Source organism: Macadamia integrifolia, chromosome 6 (genome assembly GCF_013358625.1).
Source record: "Macadamia integrifolia cultivar HAES 741 chromosome 6, SCU_Mint_v3, whole genome shotgun sequence".
Taxonomy (NCBI): Eukaryota; Viridiplantae; Streptophyta; class Magnoliopsida; order Proteales; family Proteaceae; genus Macadamia; species Macadamia integrifolia.
Window position 1 is genome coordinate 23,668,649 of NC_056562.1, and position 23,867 is coordinate 23,692,515.

Here is a 23,867-nt window from a genome sequence, read left to right on the forward strand (position 1 = left end):
CCTTAATACTTGGAATGCCTTTTCTAGGTCTTGGATATAGTGTTCCGCCTTCAGGCTTTTCACTAGCATGTCATCCACGTGCACCTCCATAGTCTTGCTGATCATCTCCTTGAAGATCTTGTTTACTAACCTTTGATAAGTGGCCCCTGCGTTTTTTAGTCCGAAGGGCATTACTTTGTAGCAGCAAAGTCCTCCCTCGATCATGAAGGATGTCTTCAAGAGATCTTCCTTACACATCTTGATCTGATTGTATCCCAAGTACGCGTCCATGAAGCTTAGCGCCTCATGTCCCGAAGTGGCGTCGATGAGAAGGTATATCTTTGGTAAAGGGTAGCTATCTTTTGGGCAGGCCTTGTTTAAATCCGTGAAGTCGATGTAGATCCTCCAATTCTTGTTTGCTTTTGGGACCATAACCACGTTGGATATCCATTATGGGTATTGGATTTCGCGGATGAACTTTGCTTCTAGTAACTTCTCTATCTCGTCATCTATCTTCTGCTGCCTCTCGGGGGCGAAGGTCTTCTTCTTTTGCTGTAGTCGGGTCGATGCTCAGACGATGCTCTATTACTTTTTGGTCTATCCCAGGCATGTCTGAGGTCTACCAGGCAAAGACGTCAGAATTGCCTGAAGGAATGAGATGAGTTTTTACAGTTGCTGTCTTGGCATTGTAGCCATGACTTGGAATTGGCGAGTACTATCCCCTTCTTCGGCTTCGACTTGTATCAGCTCCTCAGCCGGTTCTCCCCTCTGATAATTTGTATCATCGCGTAGATCTTCTATCAGGAGCGCTTCGCCCGCCTTTCCCTTTCCCCATAAGGTGGTGGTGTAGCACTTCTGGAACGCCTCCTGATCGCCTCGACACTCCCCAACCCCATTCTTAGTTGGGAACTTCATCTTGAGGTGTGGCGTGGAGACGACAACTTTTAATAAGTTTAAGCTAACTCTCCCTAGTATGGCGTTGTACGTTGAAGTGATGTCTACTACCAGAAAGTTGATCATAACTGTTACTTGGCGGTCTCCGGTGCCTGCCCTTACCGGTAGCTCAACTGGCCCTTCTACTTTGACCGGGGCGCCCGAGAACCCTTGCAACGGGTGTTCGACCTTTAGCTTTCCTTTATCTAGACCCATCTTCTGGAAGGCTTCAAGGAATAGGATATCAGCTGAGCTGCCGTTATCCACCAAGATCTTTTTTACTCTGCAATCGGCTACGGTCATGGTGATTACCAGGGCATCGTCATGTGGCGTCTGCACCCCTTTCAGGTCGTCATCCGAGAAGGAGATAACCGTCCCTGTCCTTGACCTCTTGTTTGACCATTCGGTCACATGCACGCTTCTCGCATAGGCTTTTGCTTTCTTGGCCGAGATGGAACTATCTCCAACGGTTAGGCCTCCACTGATAGTTGCTATAACCCTAGTTGGGCTTTTATGATCGTCACGGGGGCGATGGTTAGCTTCTTCGGGCGTCCGGTCCCTTTGCCGTTCCCGATTGCCCTTGCGGGCTGCCCCCTTCTTTCACGGCGGCCTCTACCATCTCTTTGGCGGTTGTCCCTGCGGTTATTGCCATCTTGGGCATCTTCCTTTTCGTGGTCTACGAACCGACCTAGGTATCCTCTTTGGATCATTCCTTCGATCTCTCCTTTCAGGTGCCAACAATCTTCGGTGTCATGGCCGTGGTCTCTGTGGAAGTGGCAATACTTGTCCATGTTGCGTCTCTCAGGATGTCGTCCCATCTTCCCAGGCCACTTCATGACTCCGGCGTCTGGGGTTTCTTTTATCTGCATTAGCACGTCCGTCCGTCTCCGGTTTAACGGTGCATATCTCTCGAACTTCTTCGGTAGACTGGGTGCCCGATCACGTTCAGACTTTCGTCTCTTGCCCTCGGAAGGTTTGTCATCATCTCTTGTGGTCCTTTTACTCCCCGTCTTCGCTTCAGCTTCCTCATCAGCTTGGAGGGTTTCTTCCATCTGAATATATTTATCACACCGAGCCCTCAACTCAGCTAGGTTCTTCGGTGTATGTTTTGCCAAAGACCTTTTTAGCTCTTTATCTTTGACACCTCCTAACAAGGCTGTGAACTCTTCTTTCAGGTCCAAACCTCTGATCGTGATCTTCTCCTGCTGGAAGCGCTTAATGTAGCTTTGCAGTGACTCTCCTTCATGTTGTTTGACGTTGGTCAGGTTCAATGTGGTATTCTGAAGGGGTTGGCTACTGGAGAATCCCCACACGAAGAAGTAACTCAAATCGCTGAAGTTGTGAATCGATTTCATCGGCAGGCGGTTGTACCGTAACCTTGTCGCTCCTCTGAACGTTAAAGGCAAGGCGCGACACATGATGTTTTCCGAGACTCGGTGAAACTGCATCGCAACCTTGAAGCCTTCCAGATGATCGACGGGGTCTCCAGACCCGTTGTAGGTGTCATATTTGGGTAGACGAAAACCGACCGGGAGGGGGTCCCTTATGACCTCATCGGCTAGAGCCGTGTCATTAGTGAGGTCTTGCTCGCGAGTTCCCATCTGGTTTTCTGCGACCTTCCCGATCTCGTCTTTCAGGTCTAGGATCATCTGCTTCAACCCCTAGTCCTCACGTCTCTGTCCGTCTCCTTGGCGTGGTCCCTCATGCCTGGCCCCGGTGGCGCGCTGCGTCCTTTCTTTGGGTGCGGGGCTTTCCCTCATGGCTTAGTTTCAAGGATTCCGGCCAGACCTTATCGATCCTGAACTATTCCGGCCCTCGTCTTGGGCTTGCTCTGGCTGGACATGGGAGCCTCATGGTGCTCCGCCAGTCCTCTGAGAGACGGCCTTGGAGACCTCATTCATTGTCTCGGCCATTTGGTCATACATCTCTTGAAGGGCGTCGAACTGCTCCCTTATCACATATTCCTGCGCCCTAGGAGGGGGTGGAAGATTGCCATCTCCGTGTACCGAATATCCGGCCGAGCGCTGGTCCCTCGCGAAACCTTCCCGATCATTGTTCCCCCATTCTTCGTCGATTTCCGTCGAGGGGGGAGCCCTCTTGAAGCTTCCCCCTCATCCTTGTTTATACTCGGCGTTGCTCTGGTTTTCTTACGATTGTAGGTTTTCCCCACCATTACTGTCGTTCCCACAGGCGGCGCCAATCTGTTACTGCCGAAAATCCGTATGAGCCGACCCTGCACAAGCACAAAAGGCAAAGGCCCGGAGGTATCTCTGGGATTAGTCCTCCGATGCCCAAGTTAGTGACCGGCAGAACAATGTTTTTACAGGAGTAATGGTGGGTGTCGGCGTACCTCCTCTAGGTTCCTTTTCAGTTCCCTCTTATAGGGTTTCTTGGCCTAGGACCCCTCCTTGGGAATCTTCTCCTCACGTGGTTCAAAGCCTTGCGGCCTCTATCAGATGGGCGACACGTGTCCCTCCCTCGGATGCCACGTGTCCTCGCTTTATTGGGTGACAAATTCTGTCGTATCAGAGAGAAAAGAATACAGCAGCCCCAAGCAAAACATGATCAGCACTGTAGAAACAGAGGAGGAGACCTGATGAAAGGAGAGGGAGAGGGAGAGGGAGAGGGAGAGGGAGAGGGAGAGGAGAGAGAAACAACAATGTGCCTGTTACTTGGGGTAGTCAATACAAGAAGAGGAAACTCATAAATGTATTATTTTCTGTGAACAAATGTGATCTTTCCTCAAAATTTCGTATTGATCGGTGTGTAATTTTTTGTGCAGTATGTTTCGATTCAGTCGGCAGTGAGAACTGAAGAGTATCGGCAACTGTTTCATCTTCCACCCGATGAAGTAAGTGCAATTAGGGTTCAAGCTTTTTGGAATGTTTGATCATCTCTTTAACTCATAATTGTGATGGTTTCTTTTTTGCTTTCTCTCATTTTTAATTATCATAGTAGTGGAAGAAAACATTATCTGGTTGTTTGGAAATGGTTGGGCAGAAACAACACTCTATTTAATGAAGTAAAGTCTGGGGCATGTAGAGCTATACTTTTGTGTTTCTCGGGTTCAAATTTCTGATAAACAGAAAAAGGATTTTTAAATTTGAAGTTTGTCATAATTCCTATTTTGGCTACTCTTCTGGTTTCCCTTAGTTAGGTCAGGATCTGAAAATTACTTTTCTGTGTAGATCTCGTCTTTCATTAACTCCCAATCTGATATCTTTACTTAGCATAGTTTCATCACTTCCATCTACTTCGTAGATACCCTTTTGTGGAAAAAGAGGGTGTGTTTCTTTCCTACATTGGGACACTGAACTTTAATTCAATAACACAATGTGGAAGATAAGATTAAGGGAACTGATTTGACTTGATAGTTCCTGTTTTACTTATGTATTTTTATTTGTTGGAAAGTCAAGTCCTCTCATCAACAGTTCCTTGTTAATGGAGGGGTTTAGTCCCTTGTTATTAAATTTACAGAAATTCTAAAGTTGGACCTTGATCCTCTATGGCTACTACACTTCCTTCTTGTGTTCTTAGAAGATTTGAATCATCAAATTGAGAGGGAATAAAAAGAATGGGAGGTCATTATATTAAGGGAAGATGTCTTGTTTGTCATTTAGAATATGGCCCAAGTTTTCAGGGTTGAGGGTGGTTTTTGACGCTTCACTTGTTTTTATGTTATTTACTTTGCATTTATCATATGTTTTGTGAACCTATAAAACATTGTATATCAATACTTTTCACAATTAGATAATGTAGTTAGTTTAATTAGTAGCTGAGCTTTGAGTACTTTGACGTGGATGACATAAGAAATAAAACATCACTTTGATTGAGAGATACAAGTCTAATGCCAAATGAACTGAATTTAAAATTTATGACAATTTTGAGCAATTGAGGAATACATGGTAACTGATGGAAGTTCCAACCTAAGTTGTAATACTAGTTATATGTTAAAAATGGTTTTATAGGTGTCTCTCACTTTTTTTTTTGTAAGGTCTCTAGAACAGGGTTTATTCTTCAGTTTTTTTTTTTTTTTTTGGGTTTCTCTCGGTGACCCGAGGTCACTATTTATAGAAAGAATGAGGCATCCGTGTAAAAATGCCACGTAAGGGGGTTTAGGGGCGTGTACGGGTGTTTAAGGGCGTGTAAGCCTTACACGGATCAATACGACTTTTCCTGGCAAGACTTTCTTCACTGTGAATGGACCACTTCAATTCGGTCGGAACTTTCCCCGAAGATCTTGTGTATGTGCTCTTTGTTCTCTGAGAACCAAATCTCCAACTTCGGCAAATAAAACTATTACATAATCAAATGAAGCAATTGAAATTTTTCTTCAATACTGCAACAACAACAACTACTCTCAGCCTTATCCCAACTAATGGGTTGGCTATATAGATCCTTGCCCTCCAATCAACTCTATTCACAATCATACTTGATACAAGGCCTAAGCTATGTGTGCCTTTCCTTACCACTTCTTCTTGGGCCATTTTAGGTTTACCCTTGGCTCTTTTAGTTCCTTCAATGTGAATCACTTCACTCCTCTATATTGGAGCATCCAAAGGACTCTGTTGAATATGGCCATGCCATCTCAAACGACTTTCTTGTAGCATATCATGTATTAAATGTGCTCCCAAATAAGTTCTAATATGATGATCATTCGTTACTTTATCCTTCTTAGTTTTGTGACCCATCAATGTCAACATCCTCATATTTACTACCCTGAGTTTATCTATGTTAGAAGTCAATTCCTTAGCCAAAGAGGATTCGTGGCTTGCTGTTCTGCACAAGCCACAATTCTTTTTCCTAGGGTTATTTTGGTCTGGTCCTTGTGGACCTTGGTAAGTTAATTGTTTCCTTTTTGGGTTTCCTATTCCTAGTAGGTTGTTTGTATTGGTTAGTCTATATAATGAATGAAGGATGGCAGTCCCAAACTCATCGATTGGGACTCCCAAGTTCCACCATCGTCTCTCTCTCTTTGGTATCAGAGCTTGATCCCTAAACAAGTAAATCGATCTTTGCTACCATTGTATCACTAGTAACAGCCCCTTCTTTTCTTAATTGGCTGTTACTGGTTCTTCCTAAAGGTTCCCCTAGCTTGCTGATTTTTTGAATTGAAGTTTGATTGATCATAATCAGTCATATATTTTGAAGGATCTACTCAGGTTATTGTTGCGAGTGATTGCTGGTTGGGTTTTATGGTTTGAAGATTGAATTGCTCAAGCTAGAGAAATCAATTAAAGATGTCAGGGTTTTGGCACTCTACCAAAATGGATTTTGGCCATGTCTCTCAAGTTTGTTGTCAATTTGGAAAATCCTTTTAGGGTTTATTCAACATCATATTAGGGACATTAGGTCCAAATTTGAGCATCATTGGAATTTGGAGCACTACACACCCAACCACTGTGGAAAAGCTAAATTGAGTGAGGAACATGATGTGGAAAAGCTGAAGACAATGAAACACCTCATCAAATAAACCCAAGTAGTATGTGAAGAACAATCTATAAATGTAATAGACCAACAAAAACCAGAAATGGAAGTGCAGCGGACAGGGCCCCAACCATCAGAGTGAATTAACACAAAAGAAGAATTTCTATTGAATGAATTAGATTAAACAGAACATATTTTCTTGGCTAAAACGCAAGCATCACAAAAGAAAAAAAAATCCTCAGAATTACAATGCTGAAATAAAGTAGGAAAAACTTGCAGTAAGGTACCAACAAGGGGATAGCCAAAGTGCCCATGCCAATGAGATAGTTCTGAGGAAGTAGCTGTAGGACCGGTCTGATGTGCCTGACAAACAGAAAGATATCATTGATGAGAAAATAGAGACCACCATGCAGTCTACAACAATCAACCATTTTCTCTGTGACTAGATCCTTAAACATAGTGAGAAGGAAGGAAAGTCACTTTACAGTTCAGATCTGTAGTAATACGGCTAATAGTGAGGAGAGGTTAGTGGAGGAATTTGGAACATTAAGAACAAAAGCTAGTGATAGAGTAGGAGGACAAGTGATAGACCCCTTACAGGAACAGAGGAAATGGAGCCGTCAGCTACATGGACCTTGTCTATTTCCCTGAACAAGGGGAATATCGAAAAAAGAGACTAGAAGAGCCAGTCATGTGATCAGTGGCCCCTAAGTCAATAATCCAACAATGAGAGACCATTAATGCATAGTGACCGGCAAAAGAATACCTTTCGATTACCTGAGGTAGCATGGTTGGAGTCAGAAGAAACCAGAGTGGTGGTGGACACAGAGGCAGGGGCAGTGGAAGGCGCCTGACGGGTTAGAGACATCATTTGGCAGAACATGGCCACCTTTTCTGTGAGAGAGAGAGAGAGAGAGAGAGAGAGGGTAGAATAGCAGTGGCCAACACAGGGTCAACGGTCTCAGTGTGATTTGCAACCTAGGAAGCTTTACCACGACCATGGCCCTTGGTTGATGCAGCGGCAATGGAACTTCCAGCAAAATTCCTTGGTATGACACTCCTTCCCATAATAGTCACATTTAGTGGGTTCGTTATCAAAAGGGATTGAGTGTGAGATCCAGTAAGTAATGCTGAGCGATCTTGAGTAGCAGTAGGTGTTTGTAACATAGCACTTCGGTGACTAAAGGAACTAGTGAATAAAATTGCTCCAAGGTAGGATGCGGATTACAACTAAGTACCTGAGCACGGATCTGATCATACTCAACATTTAACCTGGCCAAAAAATCATAGACTTGAAATTGATTTTGGCGTTTCTTGAAGTCTATAGCATCAGCACGACATCTAGGCTGACAGATGTCATAAAAGTCGAGCTCTTGCCACAAAGTGCTCAGCTCAGTATGGTATTGAGACAGGGTGAGATCCTTCTGCTTAGTTTCATGAAGATGCTTTCTCAAGCCATAAACCTGGACAACATTCCAAGTCTGAGAGTATGTGTCCTAAGCGGCTGTCCAAATCTTGACTTTAGTATCCAAGAGAAGGTGACCGCAGGCAATCTGTGGTTGCATAGAGTTGAGAAGAAACGACATAACCAGAGAGTTATCAAAATTCCACTTATCATGAGCTGCACCCAGATTGGTAGGTTGCATTGTTTTTCCTCTCAGGTAACCAACATATCCAATGGCATTGATGGCAAGATAACAGGAGTAGGACCACATACATTAGTTTCTCCCATCCAAATGAACAGAACTGACACTGAATGAAGGAAACGACTAAGGTGCTCAGAAACTCACCCTTTCATATTCAGTCGATGCATCAGTGAACTCTGACATAGCGATTGGTGGTGACACAAAAGGGGCACACAAGGATAAAGAGAGGCAGCTGGAACAAACCACAAGACCTTGTAGCACAAATTGTAGGCAATAACAACACCAATAATCAGGAAAAAAGCGCTGAAAAACCAAAATCGATAAAGGGTGAAAACCCTAATAAATCAATTTTTCTTCTTTGAAGGTTGACTTGAGATGATAAAGGTGACTAACACATGCCACAGAGAACGAAGACAACCAAAAAAGGCATCAGCAACACAAATCGATGCAGCAACTAGGGAGCCACAACCCTGACATCAAGATCGAGCAGGGTGAAAACCCTGAAAAATCAATAGGTGGAGAAAAAGTGGGTCTCTTAGATCATTAGAGAAGAGATCTAAGAGCCCAAAAAAAGGAGAAGAGGAGGCTAGAAGTAACTCTCGGTTGTAGGAGGAGCTGAGCCGAGAGAGAGAGAGAGAGAGAGATGAGGGACCTCTATGGTCTAGAGCTTGGCTCTGATACCATTTTCGATTGGAGGAATAGAATGTGTTGTTAGTGTGACAGGCCTTCTTTATTTATAATAAGTGATGGATTTATGTAGAGCCCGAGAATCACACACTCACATAGAGCACAAATCCAACCACTTCTCATTCAGTAAATCAAATCACTCTAACTTGTCTATCGATTACTATAAAGAAAATAGAGACATAAAACTGAATAAAAACAAGTCTAATTAGGAAACAACCATGAAAGGAAACTAATGCAAAAGGAAAAAAATCCTAACTCCTACGTTCAAGTTTGAGAAATAAAAGATAAAATAAGCTACTAATTTATTTCCAACCCTTATTGGACCAAAACCCTAGCCTGGACCGGTTCTTCTTGGCCCTTGGCTTCCAAAGTCGGTCATGCTGGTCCAACTAGGTAAGTACAACCATATCTGCATCATGGATAGGTATAAGTACTAATATGCCTCTATGGATAGAAGTACCCTTATACCCATATTACAAGTCACCTAAGTAAGTAAATAGCTTATGTCGTGGATCTTCTTGGCATAAAACAAAGTTGGTTCTCCGTAATAGTAGTTTCTCCTCTAATGTGGGTTTCAATATCCTTCTCCCATAACTTCATAATATGACTCATTAGTGTTATGCTTCTATAGTTGGTGCAGTTCATAATATGACTCATTAGTGTTATGCTTCTATAGTTGGTGCAGTTCTTGGTATCACCTTTAGTTTTGTAAATTGGAACCAAAATGCTTCTCCTCCATTCATCTGGCATTTTCCTCGTACTCACAAACCTTTAAAAGGTTGGTGAGCCAAGATAAACCTTAAATTCCTAAGCTCCTCCACATTGAAACTTTTCAATGTCAATGACCATTTATAATCTTATTATATGTAGTGTAGGAACTCCAATTTGAAATTTGATGACAATATCCGGTTTATGTGGTATAAATATAATAGTTCTTGAAGAAGGTGAGGCCAATGAAAAAAATCTAGATATTGTTAAGGGGAAATATATTGATGACCAGGAACTGAATCTGAATGATTAAAGGATGTGTGATTCTAGACTGTTATTTGAGTCCAAGTTTTAGCACTCATAGAAAATTTACTCAACTATATTGTTCAGTTAGTACTGAATCCTAAAGGACTTTAACTATATTCCATTTCGTTTCAGTAAAAAAAAAAAATAATAATAATAATAATTGAAATATCTGAGATTTCGACGAGATATCGCCGAGTTTTTTAACCATGGTTTAAATTAGTTCAGCAATTACATAAAAAGCTTTTTATTATTAGTAATTGCTTAAGATCCTAAGGTTCACAATCTAACTAAGTTTTGTTTAGAATAATCATGAATGACATGTATGAAGCTCCTTCTCTCATGCGAAGATTCACCTTTTTATCTGGGAGACATGTCTCTTCCCCCTCCCGCACATTTCTCTAAAAAAACTTGTATTCCTTCAATTCCTTTCTATATTTAAGGATCTTACATATCAAAACATCTCTTGCACATCTTTCAAAATATATTGAGGAAAAGGGTGGGGAGAGGGGAGAAGGGAGAATAGGGAAACATCTCTTGCCTCTTGTGTTTTGAGTGAGACTTGCATTTGCGTGCGCAAGTTTGCTTGTAACATGAAAAGTACTTGTCAATTTGAATGTGACATGGCACAACAATTTAATGAGTGGATCATGCTTAGGTCGAAAAGAAGTGTTATAAAATTATATACAAAATGATAAAAAGGTGAAAAATCCTATGAAGATGGTCACATATCTGTTTTGACACAATCAGAAATATTTTTTTGGATGAATAAAAAATTCAATACCAAGAGAGAAGAAAAGAATATACTAGGGGGAGGGGGAGTAGGGGGAGGCTGACGATCAGGCAAGAAAATGGGGAACAGACCCATCACAGGGCTGTAGCAGACTGCCCACAATCCAAAAGTAGAGGCACAAAACCATCTGGGGGGGAGGGAGAGTGGAACAACAAGATGGAGGGAAGACACCAAGACACAATAATAAACATGTTCCTTGGGGAATCCTTAACACTACGGTGATGAAGAGAAGCAAGCTTAGAGCTAACATCAAAATAGATGGCATTCCAATTCTTGACAAAGGATTTAGAGTTGGACTTCTATCTATGAAGATTCTGCTCTATCTAGATGTGGTTGATGGTAGCACGAAAGGCAAGCTTTCCTGTTGTATCACAAATGAATGATCCACCTAAAGTCATGTCAACCCAAATCCACTCCTTGCTAAGGGGGGAGAGTTATTCTTCTTGTATGCCATCAATTTCTAAGGACCCTCTTCTAAATGATAGGAAAAAGTACAAGAGAAAAAAAGATGATCAGCATTTTCAACGCCATTCCAGCAAAGACAACAAGAGGGAGGGACATAAATGTGCCGGTAGATGAGAATTGCATGTGTGGGGAGGTAGTTAGAGAGGGTATGCTAAGTAGTGATACTTTGGGGGGGGGGGATGTTGCCTTTAAACTATACTAACTTGTTCCAATGGACAAGAGGACCTCTAGATTTGACTAAATTCCATGTAGAGGAGGAGCTAAACATGCTTGAGGATGAGGGGAGCCATGGAATTTTGTCCTCAAATTGACGATGTCTTGGTTGAATGAGAGGCATGGTTGCCTAGATATCAGTTAGGGGGGAGGGGACTAAACACCATTCGAGATGATGGAGGCAACTATTGGTGTTCTACCTAAGCTAGAGGAGTAGATGATCCTATGGCTAACTAAAGAGAGGAGCATACCCTAAGGATGCTAGGAGTCAAGTCATAGGAGTTCATGGTACTGTCTCCAATGGAGGAGATAACTAAAGTGCGGTAGGTTTATTGCTAAAGATTTTTTGCTAGACCCAAGGGACATCAGAGGAAGGAGAGATAGTCCAAAAGGAATCGATTTTGAGGAGGGTAGTGTAAATCCAAGATACCCAGATGTTGTTATACTTAGAGACAATTTTCCAGATAAGCTTGAGGATGCCTGCGATGTTGACCTTTTTGATTCTTCTTAAGACTAAGGCCTCCTTCGGATTTAGGGAGACCATAGTTGTCATGGCATCGCCAAGGCAACGATTTGGCGTCCTGGCGGAAAAAGAAGTTTATGGTAGTGCTACGATTTATGTGACTCCCAAATGGCGGTCGCCATTGGCTAATAGGAGTCGCCATGGCACCGTCATGGACGCCAGGTCACGCCTGATTCACTAGGCGGTCGATTTTTTATAAAATGCAGGGTGATTTTGATAGGGCTATGTTGATTTTTGATGATTTGATGTTGCTTAATGTTGGTTTTATATGTTATAGGGTATATATTGTAGGCTTGTAGCATGCTAAATAACTTTAGAAAATAGGGGAAATAAAAAAATAGCATACTAAATAACTTTAGAAAATAGGAAAAATAAAAAATGACACATGGGCGATTTGACCGCCATGGCAACGCCATAACGGGCGATTCATCGCTAAATCGCTAAATCGATTAATCACCCCTCCACCACCTTGGATCGATTTGACGCCGTGACAACTATGAGGGAGACACGTTGAAGCCCAACTAAGAGGATGTAGGAACTTTGAAGAATCCACTCCTCTTAAAAGGAAAGTGCAAAGGAGGGATTCAACAACTTTGATTGTGGATTGAGTAAGGACAAAGACACTCAACCAATATAAGTACATAGATTGGAGCACATATCTGGTGAGCTCCAAGTGATCGGCATAGGAAAGAAGTTTGCCTTTCCAGAGCTGGAGTGTTTTCTTTATGAGGTCAACCTTGGTGGTTATGAGGGGCGGCCCAAGGTACTTTACTGGGAGAGAACCCAGTGAGATGCCGGTTAGCTCAAGGAGGTGAGCTTTGGAAGCTTTGGGGACAGCGGAGAGGAAAAGGTGGGATATAAGGATGTTACTATGAAGGCCGGAAAGGGATTCAAAGAGATGGAAGGACGACATGATAGTCGAGATGAAGAGAGGATTAGCCTTGGAGAAGATCATATGGTCTTCGGCAAAGGCAAGATGGGTAAGCAAGAGGGATTGACATTTGGGGATGGAGGAGATAAGGTGTAGGTTAGTGGAAGATTTGATGGACCTGGAAAGCACTTAAAGGGTTAAGGAGAAGAGAAAAAAGGAAAGGGGGAGGGGCAGCCTTGCCTGATGCCCATTGAAGGTGTAGGTTGGGAGAATTTTTTTTTTTCTTTGCTTCATGTCAATTTAGGTGTCGACCTAAAGTGAACCTAAACCTTAAACTATTGGAAACAAGCTTAGGTTTAAGGGTTGTGCTTGTGTTGGGTATTGCAAGCATGAGGTTTATATCTTTTCTGTTGATATTAGTTTCTTATTCCTAATTTTGATTGTCATAATATTTCAAGGAAGACTAGGTAAAGCCAATGTTCAAAATTTTGGGTTTCGACCCTGGTTAAGATCAAAATATTGGTTGAAATTTCCAAAATTTTCCGGAACCCTAGGTTTATATCTGCAATGGTTTCAACCCCCAAATTGTGTTTTTTTTTCCTTGCTTTTTTGTTCATGCCCTATTTTTAACATTTCTAACCTATTCAAAGAATTAGTTTCATGAAAAAAACACCTAAAGCGATACTTGTGGTGTTGACCCAAGTTTGCTAGTGTAAGTTGACTGAAGCTGTATTACTACTACATATATAAGTTACTAACTAATAATGAAAAAAACATGATTAAAACAAACAACACATAATGTAGAGGATGCAAAACATGTAATAAAAATTGAAATCATTCTACTATATTTACAAGTACATTATTAAAAAAAAAATATATTTGGGGAAAATGGGGTTTCACCTTTTTGCTTCAAGAACCCTTCCTTAGATAGATGCACTTTTCTTGTGTAAGATTCAAGTGTAGAATGAGAGATTGATGGAGAATTTTCAATTTCTTGGCTGATTTCCTATGTTTCCCACCTCTTTCAGTCTAAATTAGGGGAGAGAAGTCGATTTTTGCAACATGGGCTTGTTTCCCACGAAAAAAGCCCTTTTATAAGGGTCTGGTTAGACCAAAATGGTCATTCCCATTGAGTTGGTTGAAATCTGTCGAAATGGGACAAAATTGGTGACTTTTAAAAGTACCCTGGTATATTGTATTGGGCACTTGTGATATGGTCGAAATTTCCACCATTTCGGTCAAAATTTTGAACCAAGGGTAAAGCTACAATTAAAATGATGAATCTCTTGACATGTTCCCTTAGGAGGGAAAAGGTTTTTATTTTGATTTATTTTCTTGGTGATACGGTGGTAACAGAAAGATCCTCTTTGGCTTGTTTTCCTTTTATACAGGTCCTTCTTCAAGATTTTAATTGTGCTTTCCATGAAAATATCCTTCTTCAGGTGAACATTGATCATTTTAGCACTTACAATTGTTTGTTTGCAGTTCAATACTTTGTTGGTGATTTGATTTAATAGTCTTGTTATTGTTGTTTCCCTTCTATTCTTAATTTGAATATTTCATTTATTCTTTTCATACTTGCTCTGATTGAGTGCAAGTAAAGGGAAGTAAAATCACTTACTGAAAAGAAAAAGGAAAGCTCTGTGATCATGATTATGTAAAATATACTTCAATTTTTCAAATATAAGGATTTTGATTGCAAAGTGAAGTGAAATTTAACAAGCAAACTTGGTACGTTTTGGAGTTAGTTACAGCATCATTTCAGGTAATGATTACAAAAATTTTCACTTTAATATTGATTTGATGTCACTTCCCTTCCCATTATTTCCCTTGCAACCAAACAGAGCCACCGTGTAGTTTCATAGGTGAATTACTCTTGAGTTCAAGACAAGAACGGGGTATTTTGTGTTGGGGCTTGTGAATTTTTTTGTCTAATTGTACAACTTGGATTGCAGGGTCATATGTACTTATTTGTTCACCATATTTGCTTTTATTCCAACATATTTGGATTTGAGACAAAGGTATGTTGGTTGATTTATTTTCATCATTAAATTATTTGAAATATTAAATTGAACTAGTTTTTCCTTTGGTCAATAGATTTTTTGCAGTTATACAAATTATACTTTTCAGTTTTTCCTTCATCATTTATCTCACCACTGTGCTAGCTGTTGTAATTTAAAAAGAACTTCACGACCTTTATTTTTTCCAAGTTGACTTCAGATAGGTTTTTTACACTAGAGGGTTGAAAAATAAGCTTGAGATAATTTCCCCCTTCCTTTTCTGTGGCTGGTAATTAGGGCAACAAAAACATTAAAATGATATAAAGAAGGATGAAAAATCACAAAAATATTAGGATGTAGGCAAAAAATTATCAAGTAGGACTAAGCAGTTGTGATAATGAGAGTCTAGCTTGGGGAACAAATTTTAGCAATTGAATCTCTGGCGAAGTGAACCAGGCAATTCATGCTTAATTATTCGACTATAAACGGAGAGAAACATGAAAAGTTGAACCTAATTCGTGGCATAATGAATTGCTGCAATTCTTGTTTTCTTCTCTTCTTGGCAATGAATTATTTATTCAGCCAAAAAAAAAAAATAAAAATTTAAGGGTTAACTTGACGGTTGGGTGTTGCTTTGTTTGTTTTGATTCTCTTGTATCTCTGTTTTTTCCCTATTTTGGGGTCCTAATGTAGATTAGGATAGATAAACTACCAAACCTTCTACTGCAGGATTTTTTTTATCAGAAGGACAACCATATAACCACAGTAGAATAGCAAAAACAAACAGATCAGAACTTAAGGGAAGAATCAGATCTGTGAACAGAATTTTGGATTCAGGAACTGGAGTTTATGAGACCAAAACATAAACCAACTAAAAGGACTAAACCAGATATGGGAATAGGGTCATCTCAGATCATAAACCATGAACAAACATCCATAGAAACAAAAGAGAACAGATTGGCTCTATTGGTTCTGGTTCCTGGACTGTAAAGTCACTATAGGACAAAAATCAAGAGATTTTCAATAGCTAAAATTGACTGGTCAGAAACAGGCAAACAGCCCAAACCAGTATCGAGCTTCACTTTGGCAGGGAGGAAGTTTCGACCAGAATTATAGCCAGAGCCTATGACTGGAAGTGCTTCAGGGAGCAGGGAACCGATTAGGGAGTTTAATGGAATTCTGGGCAGAATGGGGATTTAAATACCTGGTTTGATGATCAGCAATAGATCCCTTGGAAAAACCTTGAAGAAGAAGAAAAACACTTGAAGAAGAAAAACCTCTCGAGCTTCACACCGTAGAGAGTCAATTGGATCAAACACCAATTCCATCATCCTTGCTCAAACACAAGACAACTCTTCATGGAGAAGACAATAGCAGCAACCATTAATTAATCATTCTTGCTTTAAGAACTCTTTTTCTTTATTTATAATGATGGGGGAGGGAATTACAAAATAGAAGGTTCCTTAAAAGGAAACCTTAACTTAGTCTCCTAATACAATACTTACTAAAAACTGAAATTAGAAACTAACTACTAATGACTTGACTCAACTAATAACTTGACTCCTAAGAAAACAAAGACTAACAACTTAAAGTGAACCCAACTAAAAAGGAAACTAATGAAAGAGGAAACAAATCAGTAATCCCGTGTGCAACCTTAAAAGCCCCTCTTTTAGGCCCATAAAAGTGGCCCATTACACTCCAATCTAGTTGGACTGAAGGCCCAACACATAAACAACCCAACCCTAGACTTATTCTTAATAAAACAAGCATAGTTTGGTGAAGAATCTGCATCAAATCTCCCCATCTTGAAAAAATTCATCCTCGAATTTTGCAATGATGAGGGGGAAAAAACATGTGAGGAGCAACTTTGATCATTCCCAAACAAAATTCTGGTTGCTTGTAAACTTTCAGAACGTAGTCTTCAAGGCGTGGAGCTTTAAAGAACCATGATGGCATAACAAACTCTATATGCTCGACCTCTGAATCAATACCAACTGTGAATGTTGTGTGCATAGAGTTGTCAATGTTGGTATGCTTTTCATAAAGGATTGAAAGAAAACGCTCTTCCTTTTCATCATGAATCTCATAGACTTGTTGTGGAGTGCTCTCAAGGTAGAGGTTGTAGTGCCTAGTTGGGTCATCATACATTGGGGAGCATGAAATTCATAAGAAAAAGTTGCCGTAGTGGTGATATTTGTGGTCTCAAAGAGATGAGCCTTGTGCTGAGTGGTCTGTTTCCCACCTCACCCACCTTCTTTGGGGCTAGTGGGCGACCATTAAGTTTCCAACATGTTTCCCGAGTATGGTGAGGACACCCACAATAATCCCACTTAACTGGTTCCTTTGTAGATGGACCAGGTTTAGTGGAAGAACCAGTATAATCCAAAGCAAAGGAAGCTTGAGGGGTAGTCACCAGGGCAAATTGAGGGGCAACGAGTTGCGTTATGACTGATCAGTGTCGGTCCTGATGCTGAACAGTGTTATAACCCTGGAAAAATGTGGGAAAAGTGTCTCTGCTAAACACTTGGACATGAATTTGGTCATACTCTGGGTTGAAACCAATAAGGAAGTCATAAACGTTCCATTTTGGGCTCCTTCATAAATGTATCAGCATTACAGGTGCAAACCATGTAACAAAGTGATTTTAGTCAACTTCCAGGCTCTTTGCCCACCACTACTCTCTTATCCTTGACGTGCTGAGAAAAAAGCTTAAGCTTTGGAAAGGCAAACTCCTCTCTTATGCGGCGTGTTTTGTACTTATCAGATTTGTTCTTCAATCCATGTACCTCTACTGGACCGGTATCTTCGTGCTCCCCACTTCCACTATAAAATCCATTGAGATTCTTCTTTGTTTCTTCCTTTGGAAGGGTTCGGATTCTTCAAAATTCCTCCACTCATTATGCTAGGATGTAGTTTGCCTTCCTAAATCTGAAGGGGGGCTTGGCTTAAGAAGAATCAGTGAGGCCAATTGTGCGGGTATTCTTAAGCTCATCTAGAAGATTGCCTCCAAGAACAACAATATCTGTCTCTCTTGGGTCTACTCTTCTCTCCTCAAGAATAACTCTCTTTAGGCAATCTCTCCCTCTTCTGACGACGCTTGGATTTGGCATAAAATCCTCTCCTCCAGACCCAAAGCCCTGGGAGCCATTTCTTACTCCCTTGGCAATGGTTCCAAGACCTCTCTTTGGTTGGACCCTTGGAATCCATTTGGCATCCTCCTCCCCTTGGTAACCCATAGGGTTATCTACTCCTTTAGCCTGAGTCGAACTGCCAAAGTTTCCTCCATCATCTCTCTCGTCTTGTGGTTTGCTCCGTTCCCTTCCTCCCTTTACGGACTTCTAAGCCTTTCTTCCCCCTATTCCCCCAGGCCATTGAGGAAGAGAAGGCACTATTGTGTGGACCCATCCAACTCGGGACAATTTACAATGGGCGTCTACCTGGGATCTCATTTGCTCTTCATCCCTTAGAGAAATATCATTTGGTTTAAAGATCACATTCCCCGCCACAGTTTCACTGCCTAGCGTGCTCTGTCCATTGCCTCCCTACGCAGTCGTTTCTTTTCCACCGTCACATCCAGGTCAATGGCCTCTGCCTAGGATCTCGTTCGCTCTTCATCCCTTGGAGAAATGTCATTTGGTTTAAAGATCACATTTCTTGCTACAGTTTCATTGCCTGGCGTGCTTTGTCCATTGCCTCCCTATGCAGTCTTTTCTTTTCCACCATCACATCCAGGTCCCCCACTCCTACTGCTTATGCTGGAATGGAACTGAATATGTTGACCATTTTTTTTTCTCTTGCTCCTTCTCTTCCGTTGTCTAGAAGAGAGTGCTTTCTAATTGCTAGCCCTCCCGTAGACCTATCCTTCCTTTGGCTAGAGAATGGACTTGGGTTGACATGAATTTTCGTGGATCCACAATCTATGATAATGCGAGGAAGCTCTCCTTTTGTGCTATTATCACAACCATATCTGGATGCAGCGCAATCTTCGTAGATAGACTTTCAATTATCGCACCTTTGATAAGATTTGGAAAGCCATTTACTTTGATGTTAGCTCCAAACTTTGATGTCTTAGCCATCGACTGGTCCCTGATACCCCAAGGAATGGGCTCACTATTGTGTTCTAGGGTCTCCCCTCCCCTAACTGATGTATCCCTGTCCTATTGATGGGCCATTGCTCTATGTCTAGTTGTTTGTGCCCCCCCCTCACTTTTCCCTTGTATATTCTTTTTTTTTTGGTGAATAAATAATTCATTACCAAAGAGACGAAGGAAAAAAATGCAGCCCTAAAGAGGGGAGGGGGAAGAAAAGAAAACAAGACCCTCAGGGGAATACAAGATTCTTGATAACAGAGCTTGGAAGCTCCTAGGAAGTAATGATGTGACAATTTCTGGGGGAGGGGGGACAAGTGGTAGAGACTTTTGAGATCTTTGCTTTGATATCAAAGAAGATGGAATTCCAAATCTTTCCTAGTTAGAAGTCCATTTCCTATGATTTTTCTTCATCCAGATTTGATTTAAAGTAGCACAGGAGGCAAGCTTTCCCACATAGTCACAAATACTCTTCCCTTGGAAAGTCATATCCATCCAAATCCACTCCCTTTGGAAAGGGAGGATTCTTCTATTAACCGGCCAGCATTTGGAGAGAACAAACTTTCAGATAGAGGAGGAGACAGGGCAGGCAAAGATAGGTGATTCGTGACTTCCGGCTCAGATCGACAAAGATAGCATAAAGGAGAGACTTGGATGCTTATTTGAATAAGGAAGGCTTGCGTAGGAAAATAGTTCATAAAGACTCGCTAGGCAGTGAAGCTTTTACGAGGAATGTGATGCTTGAACTAGATGAGCTTATGCCTAGGGGAGGGAGTTCCATGAACTCTGATGAAGTCCCAGGCGGACTTGACACTGAAAATGCCACTCGAAGCGTGGGACCAAATCAGTCTCACCACTGTCCCCCTTGATAATGAATTTATTCATACAAAAAGTAAAAAAGTCCAACTACTGCCATAAATTGCTAAGGGCAAAATAACAGGCAGATATAGGCAACTCCTTCTGAGTAGTTTCCGAACTTGTTGGCTAATCTCATAAATCATAACTGCTTGTTTACCCATGTGTGCGCCTAACAATTTGCCATAAATCCTTGGCAGAATTCAATAGAACAAAACTCCGACTAATTGACGGTTGCATAGATTTTGAAAGAAAATACATAACCAATGCATCATTAGCCAACCAATTTTCCTTGGTAGAGGCCTCAATAGGAATAGGAGCATTACCAGAGAGGTACGCCGAAAGATGATTACCATGTATGGTAAGGATACATACGTGTGATCATGTAAGATAGTTGGGCCCATTCAACTTGGTGGGTCTTGGCTATAAAGAGTGGCTATAACAAGAATTTGTAGGAGAAGTACCTCACAAGGGGCAATTAAATATAGAGAACTAATATCCGACAACAAACATTAGGGGCAATAGGAAACCCAATCGAAGCCTGAAATGATGGTGATGGAGGCAAAGAGAGGCGGAAGGCTTGGGAGACCTGAAGAGAGCTTGGCAGGGTCGATGGAGGGCCAAGAAGCCTAAGAGGGCTTGGCAGAGGCGGCATGGCCAGGTAGGGCCTTGGAGACGGTAGGGCCGGCAATGGCGCAGGGGCCCTACGTGGCAGCAGGTAGGGGCCTAGGAATGATGGCGGCGGCAATCAGTGGAGTTACATGCATTAGCACATGTTTAGTCATTTAGTCATCCAGACTAAACATGGAGGAGTGGTTGAAGCCTCGATAGTGACAATTGGGATAAAGCGTAGGTGAAAAAAATTGAACCGAAAAGTGGATTATGCTCGGATACTAAATTGAGAAGAGAGATGCGGAGATGCCAGAGAATGATTTGGCTTATCAAATGGTAGAGGCCACCATTTTATTTATTGATGGAGAATGATTACAAATATGGAATGCTAGCTAAGGATGACTTAATACTTATCTAGCATATGAAACTTGTGCATAATGAACTTGGACACTATAATGAATCTTGACATATTAACTGATTCTTTATTCACCCCCACCCAAAGAAAAACCTAAGGCATAACTCTTTGCTAGTTTTTTAAAGGACACCTTAATTTGGTACTAGACAGATATGAACTTGTCCAAGTTGCAAGTTTGTCAGCATTTATGAATTCTTCTGCTTTTTATACTTTTTTGTATACATGTTGAAATATAATCTTTAAAATTCTAAGAGCTAATTATGGCTTCGGCATAATATACTTCTCTTTTTTCTTTAATTTCTGTTGGTGATGCAGTTTATTTAATAATTTTATTTTTTTGATACACCATTCAATTTTTTTTTCTCTACATCTAAAGGATGCGGCTTAAAATAGTGACTCTTGAATTGATTAGAGGACCCAATTCATGATTAATTTTCTGTGATCGGAAAAATATTAAAATATGGAACATAAATGAAGGCCTTTTTTCGTTTGTTTTGAATTATAAGAACAGTGATAGGATTTGTTCATATAAATGCTAATCCTGGTGAGATGTGCTAAAAAATGTCCGGGAACTACCCAACAGCAGAAAAGCTCACAATTTGCAGGGAAACAGATGATCCAAAATTAACCAACTTATTGTCAAATGTAGCTGAGCATTTGGTAATGGATGGTTTGCTACAATTTATTGGAAGATACTTAACATCAATTGGCACATTTTCATGATGTATTTCGAATTTGTCTTTGTGTTATTCTGTTTTCCTTATTATTTGTCGGTTATATATTGAAAGTTGATTCATACTGCAGAAAACCATCTCTTTCAATGAGGTCACTTGTGTACGCAAAGCGAAGACTGCAGCAATCTTCCCTACTGCAATAGAAATTTTCGCTCGGGGGAAAAGGGTTAGCTGTGACTGAGATACTTTGTTTCCTTTTGGCACTAAAATTTCTTTATTAGTGATATGAAAGCCTCTCAACATATTTTTGGTGTTTCAAGGGTCTATTTTTTCCTTGATTATATATGCATAGTATTTCATCTAGATAATGACAGCACTGCATTCTGTAAAAATTTTGATGTTTGACTATGTAACTTTGTAGGAGGAAAACATCTGCTCTTTCATCTCTTAGTTTTCAGAGCACATATAAATTGGACATTCTAATTTAGTATTGGACACTGACACTTGTACTCATTTTCTTGTTTCTTGGTTGAAGTGGATGTGCTTTGTTTTTTAACTAACAACGTTAACTAAAAACTGCTGTTTCATTTTTTGATTTGGCAGCATTTCTTTGGATCTTTTTTCTCTCGCGATGAAGCTTATCGGCTCATTGTCGATGGATGGTCACAATATAGAAATGGTAGTAAAGTGGCCATTGATCGTCAGGTATGTGTGCGCTTGCTTTAATTGCAATTCAATTGGTCATATGGGAACCATTTAATAAAGTTAAGGAGGACAGCCTTTTTTTGGGGGGGCGGGGGTTGGATGGAGTGAGGGCATAAAGAACTATTCTAAGTATCTTCTCTTTTAATGTTCTTATTCTCTATTCCCAGCGCTGATGTGCACATTGAACTACCCATGTGGCTGAGAGACTGAGAGCCCTCATAGCCCAGGCACAGCGACACAATTATCAGGGTTCTTTTTGTTTGACAATAATTTTGTATATTGGTTATGTAAATATTAGTCTTCAAATTTAAAAATTGCGGTGCTCGAATAGTATTGTTATCTTTGCTTTGTAGACAGTTGTGCTTGGTGCAACCTGTTGTTGTGTAATGTCTTTAATCCACGTGTCCTAAAGCTATCTTTATGTATTATTATTATTATTTTTTTGGATGAATAAATAAATTCATTACCAAGGAGGAAAAAACTATACTAGGGGGAAAGGGGGGGTATCACAAGCACCTAAATATAGGGCAGGGGCCCAGAAGACACGGAAAGGATACATTAATGGGGGGGGGGAGATAATAGAAACAGGGAGACCCCAGGACACAATAGTGAGCCTGTTCCTTTAGGTGTCGGCGACTGAATGATGGGTAAGACAGCCAAGTTTGGAGCTGACATCAAATTAGATGGCTTTCCAAATCTAATCGAAAGAGCGAGAGTTGGACGTCCATCTACGAAGATTGTGCTCCATTCAGATATGACTGATTGTAGCACAAAAGCGAGCTTCCTAACTGTGTCACAAATGGAGGACCCACGAAAGGTCATATCCACCCAAATCCATTCTCTACTCAATGGAAGGATTGGTCTGTGGGAAGGCCAACAGTTACTAAGGACTCTCTTCCAGATGGTGGAAGAGAAAGGAAAGTAGAAAAAAGATGACCAACATCTTTGATGCCATTCCAGCAAAGACAATAGTAATAGGAGGCCTAGATGTGCTGGTGGATGAGGAATGACTGTGTAAGGAGGCAGCTAGATTGAACTCACCAGGAAGTGGAACTGTGGCAGGGGATGTGGCCCTAACCAGATAATGTTTCTCCAAGGGATGAGAGGACCTTTGAATCGAATGAGATCCTAGGCAGAGGCCGAAGAGAATGCCGCAAGTTGGACGGGGTTGAGACAACTGAGTCTTTCCTACCTCTGTGGGGAGGGAGGCCCAGAGGTTAGCAAGAGGAGGAGAGGAGGGGGGAAGGGTCCATATGCCAAGAGTTAAGATAGCGGAGACTTTGGCAGTTCGGCTCGGACTAGAGGAGTATATAATCCTTGGAGTTACTAGGGGAAAGAGGATACCTGTAGGGTGCCAAGGGTCTAGCCAGAGAGAAGTCTTCTCAGAACCATTGCCAATGGAGCAAGAAATGGCTCCCAGGGCAATAGGTCTGGAGGAGAGGATTTTGTGCCAGATCCAAGAGACATTAAAGGAGGGAGAGAGAGAGAGCAAAGAGAGTTGTTTTTGAGGAGGGAGGAGTAGACCTAAGAGATCCAAATACTGTTGCTTTTGGAGGCAATCGTCCGGATGAGCTTGAGAGTGCCAACAAAGTTGACCTCTTTGATTTTCCTGAGGCCAAGCCCATCTTCAGGTTTGGGAAGGCAAACTTGATCCTATCTCATAGGGTAGAGAAATTTAGGGGAGTTTGATCCTTTCCTAAGGAAGGAGTTCTCGATGGATTTGATGGCAGAAGCAGGGAGCACAAAGATACCTGCCCAATAAAGGTATATGAATTGGGAATGGATTGAATAAGGACAAGGCGGCTTGGCCCACATAAGAGAAGAGTTTCCCTTCCAGAGCTAAAGCCTCTTCCCGAGAAGGTCACGGATTGGAGAGCAATGATGGGCAGAGAGCCTAATAGTGATCAGAGGGAGGCCGAGATACTTGACATGGAAGGAGCCAAGGGGGAACCCCGTGATTTGGAGAAGAA

The 23,867-nt window shown here is 41.3% G+C and overlaps 1 protein-coding gene across 4 annotated transcripts in view; it reads left to right on the forward strand.

Moving 5' to 3' along the window:
• The window catches only part of LOC122080644 (protein VASCULAR ASSOCIATED DEATH 1, chloroplastic-like), an 81,628-nt gene that overhangs the window by 6,563 nt on the left and 51,198 nt on the right, over nucleotides 1-23,867 (forward strand). For all 4 annotated transcript variants that reach the window (XR_006140856.1, XM_042647446.1, XM_042647445.1 and 1 more), the window contains exons 2-6: nucleotides 3,695-3,763; nucleotides 13,940-13,990; nucleotides 14,504-14,569; nucleotides 21,323-21,418; nucleotides 21,796-21,897. Coding sequence is in view for 3 of the 4 variants with exons in the window: in XM_042647446.1 (XP_042503380.1) it covers nucleotides 3,695-3,763; nucleotides 13,940-13,990; nucleotides 14,504-14,569; nucleotides 21,323-21,418; nucleotides 21,796-21,897 (384 nt within the window). In the remaining variant the exon portion in view is untranslated. The remainder of the gene's footprint in view (nucleotides 1-3,694; nucleotides 3,764-13,939; nucleotides 13,991-14,503; nucleotides 14,570-21,322; nucleotides 21,419-21,795; nucleotides 21,898-23,867) is intronic.